Source organism: Miniopterus schreibersii (genome assembly GCF_964146895.1).
Source record: "Miniopterus schreibersii genome assembly, chromosome: 20".
Lineage (NCBI taxonomy): Eukaryota > Metazoa > Chordata > Mammalia > Chiroptera > Miniopteridae > Miniopterus > Miniopterus schreibersii.
In genome coordinates this window covers 24435173-24451924 of record NC_138122.1, presented here as the reverse complement: position 1 = coordinate 24451924, position 16752 = coordinate 24435173, and the positions used below count along the sequence as shown (strand labels likewise).

The 16752-nt window shown below is 37.4% G+C and overlaps 1 protein-coding gene across 8 annotated transcripts in view; it reads right to left on the bottom strand.

The window, feature by feature from the left end:
* TMEM116 (transmembrane protein 116) overlaps positions 1 to 16752 on the bottom strand; it is a 103502-nt gene that overhangs the window by 76764 nt on the left and 9986 nt on the right. For all 8 annotated transcript variants that reach the window (XR_013997828.1, XR_013997829.1, XM_081123360.1 and 5 more), the window contains exons 4-8: positions 12462 to 12593; positions 7316 to 7420; positions 2718 to 2767; positions 1738 to 1821; positions 1271 to 1406 (exon numbers count right to left, since the gene is read on the bottom strand). Coding sequence is in view for 6 of the 8 variants with exons in the window: in XM_081123360.1 (XP_080979486.1) it covers positions 1271 to 1406; positions 1738 to 1821; positions 2718 to 2767; positions 7316 to 7420; positions 12462 to 12593 (507 nt within the window). In the remaining 2 variants the exon portion in view is untranslated. The remainder of the gene's footprint in view (positions 1 to 1270; positions 1407 to 1737; positions 1822 to 2717; positions 2768 to 7315; positions 7421 to 12461; positions 12594 to 16752) is intronic.

Here is a 16752-nt window from a genome sequence, read left to right as displayed (position 1 = left end):
AAAATAGATTGCTCTTCCCTTCCTTTGGGGACTGTCTTTATACAGTTTAGCTAATGAAAGAAATATAAATCAGTTCAGAAGTCCAATGTGCTTTTTGTGGGGAGTGAATTAGGTAATAATCTTGGTGAAAAAAATCTTGACCAAATTTGAAACTTTTCCCTAATAATCCAGATCCATACTCTAACAACCAACTACTTAAGTTTAGCCATCTAGTTTCCTTTTCCCACAGACATAGGAGTCAAAAGAAGGCTTGAACTTATTTGAGAATATTTATGGCTAGTAGAATCAGTTCATCATCTGTTGATTAAAAACGAATCAGAATGCTAATTCTGAATGCCCACTGAAGCCTGGGTTATTCTGAAGACGCAAACAGGAATCCCCAGGGTGCCAGGCTACCTGTCTCTTGTCAATCCACTCTAAATATAAACCATTAAAGCCATTTTAATATAAATTAGTCACTGTGCAATCTTTATAAAGTTGCTGATTTTGAGCTAAGCTATCTCCATAATTTATATCTGAATTGTCAAAGGAAAGTCTCCACAATTACATCTGGTTCACACGTACTAGCTGTACTGGGAAACAAAACATATTTGTGGGATAAATTTGGTCTGCAGGTAGTAGTTTGTAATCCCTGAACTAACATATGAAGAGAGGAGAAAATGATACTGAAATATAGATATGGGAAATTAGAAGGCATATTGCTTGCTTACTGATTTTGTACCGGGCAGTTATATATAAATAACATATTGTCTGATAGCTGATTATTTTAATTGTTCATCACTTTGATGATGTCAGATGAGAATTTAATACCTTCCTGAGCCACTTAGCATCTTAACCCCAGTTAGACATACCATAAACACAAATTTATAGCCAATAAAGAATTGAGAAAACTCTTTCATCATTTGGAAAATTAAATTAAAGCTCATGTCCTATGTTCCAGAATATCATTCTATATAAAGGATATACTTCACACATATTAGTTTTCTGCTCTGATACTCCATGAGGATCCACAAGAACATGTATTAGTTCTAGAATGAAGCTAATTCCCACAGAATGAATACAGCTTCTTTTTCCCACTCATCATTTGATCTTGGGAAGTCCAAAAGACTGAGGTAGTAAGTAAATTGTCAATATCTCCTTAACAAAGTCCTAGACTTAAAGTCTAGGACTATGGAAAGTGACTTTCTACCTCATCTTTCCCAGGCCTTGGGAGTGTTACCCCATCCTCCCTTTGCTTCTTTCCAAAAAGGCAGGTAAGGTGACATCATACCACAATGGTGAAGAGGCTGAGTAGAAAGCTGGCCAGGAAAATGGTGAGCCTATAAAAATAAAGTGTGCTACAGACTGATGTGTTGGCAGAAGGCAGTTCAGCCATGGCTGATGGTGATGAGTACATCAGGATACACCTAGGAAGAAAATGGACAAGAGTACTGCTAGATATAAAACTAGAGATACTTATCAGTGCAACAAAAGTTCATGAGTCTAAAATTTTACTTATCACTACGCTAATCCTTGTTCGTAACACTTTGTTCCTTCTCACAGACACATTATCTTCTAGTCACTTTGTGTTATATTTCTACTTATGTATTTTCAGACTTGCCTACACATTACTCCACAGCCCATTTCAACTACAAGCACCTTGGCCAGAATGTATGTAGAAAGTCTTCTTCCATCTCCATTTGCAGAAAAGAATAGGTGTAGGCTACCACAAAAATGATAGATTTGGTCCTTACTCACCTATGGCTCTGGCTGAAGTTGTAGAAACATTCACTGGCATTGCCCAGACAGAATACAGGTGTTATCAATAGTAGAGGTATCAGGCTAGGAGGGAAAAAAACCTTATCACCCTAATATTCAGACTGTTTCATGCCCTTTCCATTTGCAAAATATTCTCCTGTTCTTCTCCTATCTCCAGCATCCCCGCCCCCCTCCACTAATACACACACATTTAATTTCTCTAAGAAAAAGACCTCAAAGACCTTAAGCATGCCTTCTTTTTCAATTACTGGGGAGGGAAAGTGAGGAATGAACTTTATACTTAGGGTAATGAACCCTAACAGAGTTTCACAGAGAATCTCTGGGACTTGTGTGGTCAGCTAAAAATCCAAGTGGGTCAAAATGGAAGGAAAATTTTAACAAGGAGTTCTGTGCTTGCTCAGTCTGTTTCACTTTCCATGGTGACCAGAAATAACTTCATTCTCATAAGCCCCTCCCTAGGAGCTTTCCCAAAGTACACCTTAAATAACCAATTATTTATCCAGAGGAAAAGATACAGGAATAAACATTACAAAATCTAAAACCAACTCTGTAGTGACCACTTAAATGAGATCCAAACCCTTTCTGGGCTTAATAATTTGAAGAGTCTCACCCAGTATTATGAATGTACATGAGACCTTGAAAGCCACCTATTACAACTCTTTATTATACGTATAAAGGAATTAAAAGTCCAAAAATTTAAAGGGAAATATCTGAAGGCCACATAGAGTTGATGGCAGAATTGAGGCTAAAACCCAAATCTGTAACTTCAAACTATTTGCCTATCCTGAGAAAATGGAATCAAAGACCACATATTTGTTGCTTCCTACTCAGAAAGGCTCTATGAGGACTGAGACATGATAGATTCAATAGAAATAAAGGGCACTGTTCTCCTATTTGTTCCCACCGAGGCGCAGAATGATGAACCCACACCTTGCTAGGAAAGCAAGCAAAAATCTTACCTCGACAAAATGATGGCTATTTGACCAGCTTGGCAAGTATTATCGATAACCTATAAAAAGAATAAATGTGAGCCATGTCTTAGGATACTGCCAATCATATTATAATAAATACCAGGTTATTATTTACCACTTGACAGAACAAAAATCCCCAAGAGCCAGCTTGCTTCAGTTAAGCAACACTTACTATGAAATTCAATGAAATAGTTCCTTAGCACTGGAGACAAGAGAATTTTATCTGTATTACCATATTCTAAAAAGTACAGCAGTCACAAAGAGAGCCTGGAAGAAGTGGCTTAATCTAAGCTTTGGATACCAAGACAAATTCTCTTAAAAAGAAAGAAAAATGTAAAATCACGCAACGTCCCATCTCTAAGAACAGTTCAATCCCTTTCTCTTTATATCCAGGGAGGTGTGGGCTTTTCGCTCCTTACGGGCAGAGTGAAAGTCCATGTATAAGAGGCCAGCAGACAGCATAATAGGCCAGGGTTAGTATAATAAGGGCAGGGTCAAATAAGCCCTTTGGATTATACGCCCTTCAAGACCCATTAGATTCTAGAAGAAACAACATTTTAAAAATCTCCAGTTATGTTAGACACTGTAAAACTAACTACAGAAGAATGGTCCCTATCCACTAGGAATTTAGGGTGAAATATTTTGAACAGAACACCTTAAAGAGATAACAGAATAGAAAACACGTGTGGTTTTTTTCTATTTTAAAGTAGAGATAATATGGAATGGCATTGTTAGGATTAATAAGCATTAAGTGAGCGATTAATCAATAACCGGAGATGGGTAATTAACTTGCCTTAAGAACTTTGAATAAAAAAAAAAGAATAGCAAATGATTTCAAGCTGGATAGACAGTGCTGATTTTAGGTAAAATGGAAAATAAATGAAATTTGTCTTTGGTGAACTCTCCCACCCACATCCCTTCTCTTTTTATTCTATCCTGACCCATCAGGTCGCTATCCTGTGTTTAATTTTTGTCCTTACCTGGATGTCAATGAGTTTCTGATAAAAAGCTTATTAATAAAAGTTTAGGGCAGAAGTCTTGCTAGGGTATTTAAAAGAGAACTCAAAAATAAAAGAAGAAAAAATAAAACATGTCAAGGCTCCTGGAATAAAGCTATAATGACAGAATAATAGGGAGTGGGGTTAAATTTTTTGGTTAGAGTTTACCTTCTTGGAACTAGTGCTTGTAGCACGTGTTACATGAAGAAAAGTACAGTATATGCACCTGTATGACTATAAAGCAGTAGAATACCATATGTGACAGTTAATCTATGTCTCTTTCTCCCTTTACTTCAAAATTAACTTGTTCTCCTTGCCAGGAGCACAAGCCTTAAAAATACATATATATTTCATAATATATATATTACCCTATGTTGTTCCCATCCTTGGCTTATGGTATCCTGTGGCAACTTATTTAGGGAATGACTGTGCCAGAATAACCTCTCCCAAATTCCAGTCAGTCTCTTAGCTTGTGAGTGAATGAAAGAATAAAAACCTGAAATACTACCCCTGTAAGACTGTTGAACTTTTCAGACATTCATCTGCCTGAAAGGAGGGAAATGAGTTTCTTTGTAGTACCTTCCAGCTCTAGGATCTAGAACTACGTAGACAAACATGTAAAAGGATACACAGTCATGGACATAGGTCATTTCTAAATTGTAGGGAGCTGAGAAATTATACAAATTTAAAATACAGAAGAGTAATTGTAAGAGTTGAGTCCCCACTGGTAAATGAGAAAAGGGCACCAGAATATAGTCCTGTGCTGCTCAATACAATGTAGTTAAATTAAAATTAAGAGTAAATAAAATTTTAAATTCAGTTCCTCAATCACACTAGCCACATTTAAAGTGCTCAATAGCTGCATATGGCTATTGGCTACTGAACTGGACAGTACATAAAATATTTGCTCACTGCAAATATTATACTGACTGCTTGTATAGACTGCAATATCTTGTCCAGAATGCTGCATAAGGGGTCTCCTTCAGGCTACTTTTTCCCCAATGATTTCCCCATTGCTTTTTCTCCTTACAGCAAAAGAGAAAAGTTTTAAAAGCATTCTTTGCCTCTGCCCTTCTCCAACAGTGTATCTAGAACAGGGGTGGGGAACCTTTCTTCTGCCAAGGGCTATTTGGATATTTATAACATCATTTGAGGGCCATACAAAATTATCAAGTTAAAATTAGCCTGCTATATTTGGTCAAAACATTTAATTAACTCATCCCTAATGTGATGGCTGCAACTGCTTCTCTTTGGTGAGGCCTTGGCAGGGCCAGACCAAATGATTTCGGCCAAAGGGCTGGACCCCTGATCTAGAACAAGGCTAGAAAAACAATTATTCTCTTAAGAAGAAAAGAATATCTTCTTAAATCAGTCAGTCAGATTATGATTTAAGACTATCATCGCATTTTAGAGCTGGAAAGGGCATTAGAGATCATCTAGACCAACATAATTTTATGATACAAAATTGAGGCCCAAGGGAGGGAGATGATGTGCCCAAGGTCATACAGGAGATCAATGACAGAACTGAGTCTAGAAGACAGATGTCCTGATTCACCTTCAAATACTCCTTTCATGATGCTATAGTACCATTTATTCATTCAAGAAATATTTATTAAGTTTCATCATGTGCATGACAATGTACCACTTTCACTTGTCCTAGAACTGATCTGTAGGCTCTAGAGAAAGGTATGTTGGGAGGCTTTCCAGACTCATTTACTCCATGGTCCCCTTAAAAAATAAAAAAAATTAAAAATCCCCTTCAGCTCAGCCGGGTACTGCTCAGTGGTTGAACGCTGACCCAGGAAGCAAGTGGTCAAGGTTCAATTCCCTGGTCAGGGTGCATGCCCAGGTTGCAGGGTCAATCCCCAGTCGGGGGCATGCAGGAGGCAGCCTGTTGATGTGTTGCTCTAACATTGATCTTTCTCTTTCCCTCTCCCTCTCCCTTCCTCTCTCAAAATCAATAAAAATATTAAAACAGAATGGATACTGCAGAAATAAGAAGACTGGAATATTTAGTAAAATATGTATAATAATATTAAAACATATAAGAACATTTAAATAAATGAAAATTGCTAACATCATAAAAATGTCTTCTGCCAAGATCACTTAGTGATATACTGAGTCAGAAATAAGAAACAAAGTGTACTATACAATGGAATACTATTCAGCAATAAAAAGAAATTACTTTTGTAATACTACAATGGATAAACTTCAAAAGCATTATGCTAAGTGAAATAAACCAGACACAAGAGATTATATATACTTATGATTCCATCTATATGAAATGTCCAGAAAAGAAAAATCTAGAGATGGAAAGTAGATTAGTGCTTTGCCTAGTACAGAGGGTGGGAAGGAGATTAACAGTAAGTGGGCATAAAAGATTTTATTGGGGTGAAGAAAATAATCTGAAGCTGTCTTATGATGATGACTATAAAATCTGGTAAATTTACTTTAAAAACCAATGAACTGGCCCTAGCTAGTTTGGCTAAGTGGTTAGAGTGTTGGCCCATGGACTGAAGGGTCCCAGGTTTGAGTCCAGCCAAGGGGATTGCAGGCTCAATCCCCAGCCCTGGCCAGGGGGTGTGCAGGAGGCAACCAATAGATGTGTGTCTCTCTCACACTGATGTTTCTCCCCTCCCCCCCCCACTCCACTTTCTCTAAAAAGCAATGAAAAGAATGTCATTGGGTGAGAATCAAACAAACGAACATAAAAAAACACATCGGCCCAGCCAGCATGGCTCAGTGGTTGAGCATCCACCTAGGATCCAGGAGATCTCAATTTGATTCCTGGTCAGGGCACATACACGCCCGGGTTGTGGGCTTAATCCTCAGTAGGGGCGTGCAGGAGGCAGCCGATCAATGACTTTCACCATTGATGTTTCTCTCTCTCTCTCTCCCTCTCTCTTCCTCTCTCTGAAATCAATATACATTTTTTAAAAACACACACATCAAATTGTATACTTAAAATTGGTGAAATATATGATATATAAATATGCATTCACCCACAAAAAGTGTCCAGATGTACTGACTTAGTGCTCTCTTCTCTTGCATAATTATAATGCTAGATACTGCCCAAAACTCTGGGAACCAAAGAAGGAAAGACAACTAATTTCTCCCTGGGTTAATCTTGCTTTCTGATTACCACATATTAATTCCTCTGCCCTTCTACAAACCAGTATCTGTTACCCACACATGCTGAAGAAATACAGCAGAGCAGAACAAACACTCTCTCTTTCCAATACCTGTAGTTCAAATCCCAGGTTACCAAACTGAACACTTTACCTGACTCTTCACCAAGTTCTTTTTCTTTGGCAACAATGATGGTTTTGTACAGAGCCAAGGATTATTTCTTATTGAAGAACCAGACATAAATGGCAGTACTATGCATGAAGTTTCCTATAATCAATTTGGTGGCATGAGATACAAGGAAATCATGTCAACAGGATAGGAACTCAGTGAGAACATGGTTTTTCTTTTATTAACTTCCATGAAATCACCTAGACACTACTGAATGCTTCCACTGTTTACCAAGGATATGTGATTTGTTTTGCATACTGTTCATAACTATTAACTCTGAATAAAACTTACCAGGGAAAATGTGCTGTGTCCACTCTGGGAGTGTTTCATCCTTAGTTCTTTGTACAGATACCAGATGTAATTGACGGTATAGAGAAATGAGGAAATGTAGAATATCTAGGTGAAAATAATCAAAACAACCCGTCATAACTGCCCCACTCTGACTTCAATTTATTTCATTATTTTCTATTAAAGGAGTCCTACCTATTGTTTTTATTGGTAACTTACCATCTAGTATACATACCATATAAAACATGGAAGTTCTACCCAGGCCTACCTAAAACATGTCCCAGCTTCCTTTTTTAAAAAGTATGTTTTTATTGATTTTAGAGAGAAAGGAAGGAAGAGGGACAGAGAGAGAAACATGGACACAAGAGAAAAACACTGATTGACTGCCTCCTGCAAGCCACCTACTGGGGATCAAGCCCACAACCTGAGCATGTGCCCTGGCCAGAAATTGAATGGTGACTTCTTAGTGCATGGATCAATGCTCAACCTACTAAATCACACTGGCGAGGGCCTTATTTTATCCTTTGACTGTTTAGAGGGACCACAGTATTACCCAACTCCTCTCACCTTTTAAAATTTATCTTTATTGTTGAAAATATTACAGATGTTCCCCTTTCCACACCCCCATTGACCCCTTCCACCCCGCTCCCCCCACCTCCCCAGGCCTTTCCCACACTACTGTCTTTCCATGGGCTATGCATGCATGCCCATAAGTTCATTCGTTAATCTCTTCCCTCTAAAATACATCAGTCTGTTACATGTTTCAATGTCTCTGATCTTTTTTGTCAGTTTATTTTGTTCATTAGATTCCACACATAAGTGAGATCATGTCCCACTGAAGGTCTTCAGGGGCAATAACATGTGTGGAGCTGTCCTCTCCTCTGACAACAATGCCTTCTTCTGTAATACCTCCTGAAGGAACTGCCTAAGGCTCTTCTTGAAGAGGTGTCACTCATTTCAGATATACATCCATGGTGGTTTGCTTGGTTTGTTTTTTTTTCATTACAGATTTACTTGTAAGCAGATAATGTACCATGAACATTCCTCTTTATTAATGAGAACCTTTCGGTGTTGACGTCTATGTTTTCAAACTTTTTAAGGAGCTTGCTAAGGTCTGCAAAAGCTTCTGCTAACTCCTTCACCCTGAATTTTCTTGGGGGGTTCTTCCTTTCCTTCTCCTGCAGTTTACTTTCTCTTGACTCTCCTTCAGCTATGAGTTTCTGTTCCAGTTCCAACAACTCTTCATTAGTCAATTCCTCAGAAGCCCCTCCAGGAGCTCCTTGATGTCAGCGTCATCCACACCCAGGTTAAAGTTGTCAGCCATCTCAACCATAGCCTCGCTGATTTCTGCAACCTCCTCATTCTTGGAAAATCCTTTGAAGTCATGGACTATGATGTCACTAAGCAACAGGAATATTTCAGCTCCATTATAATCTTAGGGAACATCGTTGTACATGCAGTCCTTTGTAGCCCAAAACATCATTATAGGGAGCATGACTACAGACACTTTGGAAGACAGTTTGGCAGCATTTACAAAGCTAAACAGAGGCTTATCATATAATCCAGAAATCATGCTCGTTTTCCCCCCAAATGACTTGAAAAACTTACATGTACACAAAACTTGCACACAGATGTTTATAGCAGCTTTGTTTGTAACTGCCAAAACCTGGATGCAACCAAGCAAGATGTCCTTCAATGGGTGAATGGATTTAAAAAACTGGTAAATCCATATACTGAATAAGAAGCAAACAACAATCATGCCAAAAAAGACATGAAGGGATCTTAAATACATATTACTAAGTAATAAAAAAAATCTGGAAAGGCTAAGACTGTATGATTCTAACTAGATAATATTCTAGAAAAGGTAAAACTAGTGGTACTGGGAAAACTCAATATACACATGTACATGAATGAAGTTGGACCCTTACCTTACACCATACAAAAATTAACTCAAAGTGGGTCAAAAACCTAAACCTAAGAGATAAAACTATAACATTCCTAGAAGAAAACATAGGGGGGAAAGCTGCATGACACTGGACTTGGCAATGATTTCTTAAATACAACATCAAAAGAAATAATATATAAATTGGACTACATCAAAATTAAGCATTTCTGTGCATCAAAGGACACAATCAACAGAGTGAAAAGGCAACCTATGAGAGAACAGGAGAAAGTATTTGCATATCATATACCTGATAATGAGTTAGTATTCAGAATATATAAAGAACTCCTATAAATAAACAACAAAAGAACAAAAACCCAATTTTAAAATGGGAAAAATTTTTGAATAGACACATTTCTCCAAAGATGACATATAAATGGCTGATAAGCACAAGAAAATATATTCAACATCACTAATGATGGAAATGCAAATCAAAACCACAATGAGGTATCACTTTATATCCATTAGGATGGCTATTATAAAAAAAAAAACAGAAAACAATAAGTATTGGTACAGATGTAGAGAAATTAGAACCCTTATGCAGTGGCATTGTAAAATGATGCAGCTGCTATAGAAAACTATATGGTGGCTCCTAATTTGCAATAAATGTACATACTATTGTTTCATAAAGCATATCATTTTAAAATGATTTTTACTCCTGTGATTATGTTGGAATATTTGGGGTTTTAAAGGAGTAAACACTGTCCAGCATTTGGTTTTATAATGATTGTCACCAGATTTTTATTGATGTAAAAAGTCAGTTTTTTAAAACAGTTGGACTTGGGCAGCTTTGTAAGGAAAGTTGAGGGTGTTTGGGATTGCTATCAATTTTCAGCATTGTTCTATTGAGAAATAAGTGTTTTACTTTTGTCTGGCATTCTGGTATAAGCTTTTATGTTTATTTTAGAAGACAATTGTTGCATCAATATATTGTTTCTTAGCATTGTTCAGCATAGGTAATATGTGCACTTTTGTGTATACATAATCATATTTAAGTTTTTTTGCATAAATGATTCTAGATGTCAATAAAATTAAGTAGAAATTATCATTTGATCCAACAGTCCACTCCTAGATATATACACAAAAGAACTGAAAGTAGGGACTCAAACAGGTGTATGTACACCCACGTTCACAGCAGCATTATTAACAATAGCCAAAAAATGAAAGTAACCCAAGTGTCCATCAATGGATGAATGGACAAATAAAATGTGGTATATATGTGCAATGGTATATTATTTAGCTTTATAAAGGAATGAAATTCTTATCCCCATTTCATTTAGCTCTTTTTCTGGAGACTTCTCTTGTTCTTTCATTTGAGGCTTGTTTTTTGGTCTCCCCATTTTGGCTACCTTTTTGGGTGTGTTTCTAAGTATTAGGTAGATCTGTTAGGACTCTCAGTCTTTTTGGAGGGTCTCTGGTACAGGCCAATGTCAGACGCAGTTTGTGACTGGCCCTGAGTAACCTGTTTGGAGCTATCAACAATCCTAAGCTTGAGATCTCCTCTGCTGGGGCTGGGTGCATTTGGACAGGACCAAGATGCATTCCAAAGTCTGCTTTTCCTGGGTCCCGGAGCAGATCAGGCAAAGACTTAACATACTCTCAGGAATGAAATTCTGACACATGCTACAATATGGATGAACCTTGAAGACATTAAGCTAAGTGAAATAAGCTAGATACAAAAAGACAGCTATTGTATGATGTGGAGAGACTGTTCCATGATGTAATCACTGCCAGACACACAAGGTGGACCCAGGCCACAAGGGAAATTGTTTACCACACCACACCTCCCCTTAGAGACTAACCATAATCAATGTTCATTCTGACATAAATTATCACCCCTCTCCTGCCTCCCACTATATGCTGATTCCTGGAACAGGCCATTGTCTTGATCTCATCAAGCATATAATTTCCTGTACCTGGTAGCATTCTAGTACTAGTACCTGTGACAATTTCCTCCTTTACCCAATAAAGTTCTTTGGCACCTGCCAAGAAGAGTAGAGGATATCTGTTCTGTCTTGGAGGCACCCAAGGTGTGTCTCATATGTAAGTTTCTCTTAATAAACTCTGTTAATGTCCAGACTGGAGTGCCCAGCCTCTTTCATCAATCTTTCCCTGTCCTCCACTTACAGAAATTTTCAGTCTCAGGGGTTTTCTCTGTGTCTGTGTGTTCTAATATATGGTTCCACTGATATGAGGTACCAAGAATAGTCAAATTCATAAAGACACAGTGTAGAATGGTGGTTACCAGGGGCTGAAGGTGTAAGAGAAATGGAGTGTTATTATTTAATGGATATAAAGTTTCAGTTTGGCATGATGAAAATTTCTAGAGCTATATAGTGGTGAGAGTTCACATTCACAACAATGTGAATGTACTTAATGCCATTGGACTGTTCACTTAAAAATGGTTAAGATGGTAAATTTTGGCTGTGACTGGGTAGCTCAGTTGGTTAGAGTATAGTCCCAATATGCCAAGGTTGCCGGTTAGATCCCCAGTCAAGTCACAAACAAGAATCAACCAATGAATGCATAAATAAGTGGAACAACAAATCGACATTTCTCTCTCTATATAAAATTAATTTTTAAAAAAATATGGTAAATTTTACATTATGTGTATTTTACCGTGATTAAAAAATAAAACTAACTAAATAACCTAGTGTGGTTAATCCCTCTATAGCCCATCTCTCCCACTAATTACAAACAAAAATTCTGGGAAACATATAAAAAACTTCTTGAGGAATCTGAAAAGTAAACAAAAGCAGGTAGATTGAGGAAGGGAGAGGAGGGAGGGAGGGAGGGTGAGACAGAATGAGGGAGAGGGAGAGGGAGTGGGGAGGGAGAGAGAGAGAAACATCAATTTGTTGCCTTCCATAGGCTCCCCAACTGGGGATCAAACCCACAACCCAGGGATGTGCCCTGAGTGGGAATCGAACCAGCAACCTCTCAGTGCACAGGACAACACTCAACCAACTGAGCCACTCAGTCTGGGCTCTCTGGGTGATTTTAGCTATCGTTTTGCTTCTCTGAATTTTCCAAATTTTCTATAATAAACAAAGCAATTTTTTTAATATGAATAAACAAAAAAAGCTATTGTGTCACAATATAACAATTGACAAAATGGTCCCACTTCCCAGGGTGTATTATTTTTGCTTCCTATTTATGTGAGTATGCCTTTCTTGCAATGTACAGTCACAACCTAGTAGTACTCACCTGTCCAACTGCTTGCAGGTTATAGCAGACAATGTCTTTATTGGCTGCTGAAGTTCCATACAGAAGTGCTTCAATGAGCCAGCATATCCCCAGCAGGAGGTCAGAGAAGCTCAGATAAAAGAGTGGCCTCATCTGTCATAGCAACAAAAGCCTCATTTCATAAATGATGTTAACAATGAATTATTTTTATGTTTTGCCTTTCTAATAGAAAACTGGGCATCATTTTTCTGGAGCCTCTCCCACTGGCTGACTGTGAGGAATGTAAAGGAATACACCACGTAGGAGAGAATCTGTAGTCACTGCCACCCTAACTGTCCTGGAATGAGAGTACTTATGGATTAGCACTGGACCTTTTTCTTCACAGAGACACTCCTTCCTCAGACACAGTCAAAGGGAAGAGTGAACAGATGGGAAATTTTGTGACGGAGATATACTACAAATGATTTGATATATGTATACACTGTGAAAGAATTTCTCAAGTTAATTACACATCCATCACCTCACATATTTACCTTTATTGGGGGGCACAGTGAGAACACTTAAGTTCTGCTCTCTTAGAAAATTTCATTTATACAATACAGTGTCCTCAACTACAGCCACCATGTTATATATTAGACCCTTAGACATTCCTCATCTTATAAGGTTCCGTATTAATGAATATATCAGTATAAATTGTATACGCTGACTTTGAATTTCTGACCACACTGGTAAAGTGTGCCCTTCTCACTACCTAGTATCCTTCTCTTTTTGGCCTCCCCACTCCCACTTTTCTAAAAATAATTTTGGTCCTTCTATAGAGAAAATTATAAAATATTTATTGAGAGATACCAAAGGAAAATCTATAGTGAAGAAATATACCGTGCTCATGGACTGTAAGACTCAATGTTCTGAAAATGTCATTTTCCCCTCAATTGACATAGAGGTTAAATGCAATCTCAATTACATCTCGACATGTTTTCTTGTGGAATTTGACAAGCTAGCTCGAAATCTAATAGAGAAATACAAAATACCAAGATAACCTCCTGAAGAACTATCAAGCAAGACACTCTTGAAGAAAAGGGAGAAGGACTTACCTTACACATATCAAAACTCAACATAAAGCCAGAGTGCAGATGGTGTGGTACTAAGCACAGGAATCAACAAACAGGCGAATGGAATAGAACAGAGAGCCCCAAACAAACCCAAGTATACAGACTTTTGATATATGATGGAGGTGGCTTTTTAGATCAATAGAAAAGAGACAGTCTTCTCGAAATATGATGCTATAACAATCAGATATCTATATGGATACAACTAAAATTGGAACCTTACTTTTTACCTCACACTCAAAAACCAGTTCCAACTAGTTTAAAGACTGAAATTGTATTCAACTTCTGGTTAGGGAAAGTTTTCCTAAACAAAACACAAAAAGCTAAAAGAAGAAACAAAAATTTGAGCACATTAAAATGAAAAATGCATGTGTCAAAATACACTATAAAGTGAAAAGACATGCCACAAAGTGGGAGAAGATATTTGCAACACATATAACTGACCAAGGACCAATATCCAAACAATATTAAAAACAAAATAAACAAAAAACTTACAAAGCAATAAGAAAGCCCAATATAATGAAAAAATGGGCAAAAGATCTAAACATTTCCCTTTTTTTTGGAAAAGAGGAAATCCAAATAGCCATAAACACATGAAAATATACCTAACCTCATCAATAATCAAGGAAAGGAAAGTTAAAACTACAATGAGAAAAAAATTACACCAGCCACTTGGAAAAGTTTGGCATTATCTAGGAGATATGCATATCCTATAACAATTGTTATTAGGAAAATACATTAGACAAATGTTTGCTTGTGTGCACCAGAAGACATATACAAGATTGTTAACAGCAGCACAGATTGATGAATCATGGTATATTCATAATATAGAATGCTAAATATCAATGAAAATGAAACAAACCAGAGATATATGCAACAACATGGATAACTCTCACAAATAATATTGAGGAAAGAAAGCAAATCTCAAAATAATACATATAAAAAGACATATGTCAAATTCAAAAATAATCAAATCTAAATTATTTAGAGATACATACAATGCTGGTAAAACTGTACATAAAAATAAAGAAATAATTATCACAAAAATCTGGAGAGTGGTTACCTCTAAAGGTGAGCAGGAAAGTTGTGACAGGGACAGAGGACAGACAGGTGTGCTTAGGGGTAGAGGCACTTTCTATTTCTTGTCCCTTGTGTTTGTTTAAAATCATTCTTTAAACACTACATACATGTTTTATGCATTCTAACCCATGTCTGATAGATCTCACAAAAAAAGGAAATTAAAATTTTTTTAAGTTATCACCAGACATTACCTAATATAAAAACTAATCTCCTCACCTGTACAAAAGGAAATTTTTCTCATACCTTTCTTCCAAATGAGAGGAAAGTTAAGATGCTAATACCCTACTAATAGGGGTAAATGGTCAAATTGCCTTGAATAAAAACAGGGGTATAAATAACATTTTAAACTGTATTTAATAAACATCAGATAGTATTATTTTCACCACATATAGCATATGATCTGGGTAAGCCTGCTAAAATTATAGCCAGATGGCACAATCATAGATTAAACTGGCCTATGACCTATCACAAGTTTATAACTGTTAATGGGTAAAAAAATCAAAATAATACAAAATAAACTCTGAAGGAAAAGGCAGCCAAGTGGCTTCTGTAAACAAGAACATAATTATGGTCATTGATTCAAGAAATACTCTTACACACACACACACACACACACACACATACTTGCAAAAGCAAAATGAGGGCAGGGTAGGGGATAAAGCACTTATTATGTGAAAGACTCCCTAGGGAGGTTCTGGGCCCAGGTCTATCCTGATAAGGCAAAAGACCTAAAACAACTCATATTAATACTCTCCTAAAACTCTGCTTCCCAATATATATATATATATATATATATATATATATATATATATATTTAAAATATATCTTTATTGATTTCAGAGAGTGGAAAGGAGAGGGAGAGAGAGAGATAGAAACATCAATGATGAGAGAGTCATTGATCGGCTGCCTCCTGCAAGCTCCTGACTGGGGATCGAGCCCACAACCTGGCATGTGCCCTGACCGGGAATCGAACCCCGATTGCCTAGATCCTACATCTACGCTCAACTGCTGAGCCATGCCTGGCCGGGCGCCCCACTATTTCGATTCAAGTAAAATAAAGAATATCAAAAGTAAAAAATACATATATATATATCAAAAGTGACCTTTATCCTCTGGCCGGTGTTTAGTGGTTAGAGCATCAGTCCGGGCACTGAAGGGTCACGGGTTCTATTCCCAGTCAAATGAACATACCTGGATTGTGGGTTCGCTCCAGGCATATGAGGGAGACAACCAGTTGATGAGTCTCTCTCACATCGATGTTTCTTTCTCTTCCCCCTCCCTCCCTTCCACTCTCTCTGCAAAGCAATGGAAAAAATATCCTCAGGTGAGGATTAACAACAACAAAAAAAGAGTGAGCTTTATGAGGAAATGAAGTCACACAAGTGCAGTGAAGTATATCTGCCCTGAGTATTTTTTTTTAACATTGGCTGGCCTGGGCCGCTTTCTTCTTGCTTCAGATTGCCTCTGAGTCACTGTCTAATCAGCTAGTGCCCTGAAAGATTTCCCAGGGATTTTTCCAATTTACTATAATTATTTTTAATTTAATAGACTACTTTGTCTCTTTTAGATTATTCCTTCAATCTGTTTTTGCTGTTAAAAATGTTCTTTTGAGGAAGAAATCAAGGAAAACAGCAAAGTATGGCTGACATTTTTAACCTGGAAAAACTGGATCGTTTCCTAGGCCAGAAAAAACAATGTGTGGGAACCACTGAACTAGTGATTGCTAAGGTCCTTTAGGTTCTGGTTATGTGAAAGGTGTGAGAACTAAAGTCAGAGAAGTTAAAGGTAACATCGTAAGTCAAACTAGGTCCCACATCTTTACAAAGCTCTAACCCACTGTCATGCCAGAAGTCACCTTAGAACAGTGGTTCTCAACCAGGAGCAATTTTGCATCTCCCAGGAGACAAATGGCAATATTTGAAGATATTTTTGGTTGTCACAACTGGGTCAGGGGTGGGGGTGGGAGGTGTTGCTACTAGCATCTAGTGGATAAAGTCTGCTAACATCCTAATGCACAGGATAGCTCCCCACAACAAATTACCATCTAGCTCAAAAGGCCAACAGTGCTGAGACTGAGAATCTCTGCCTAACTCTCTCCACTATGTAACTCATATTTTATTAAC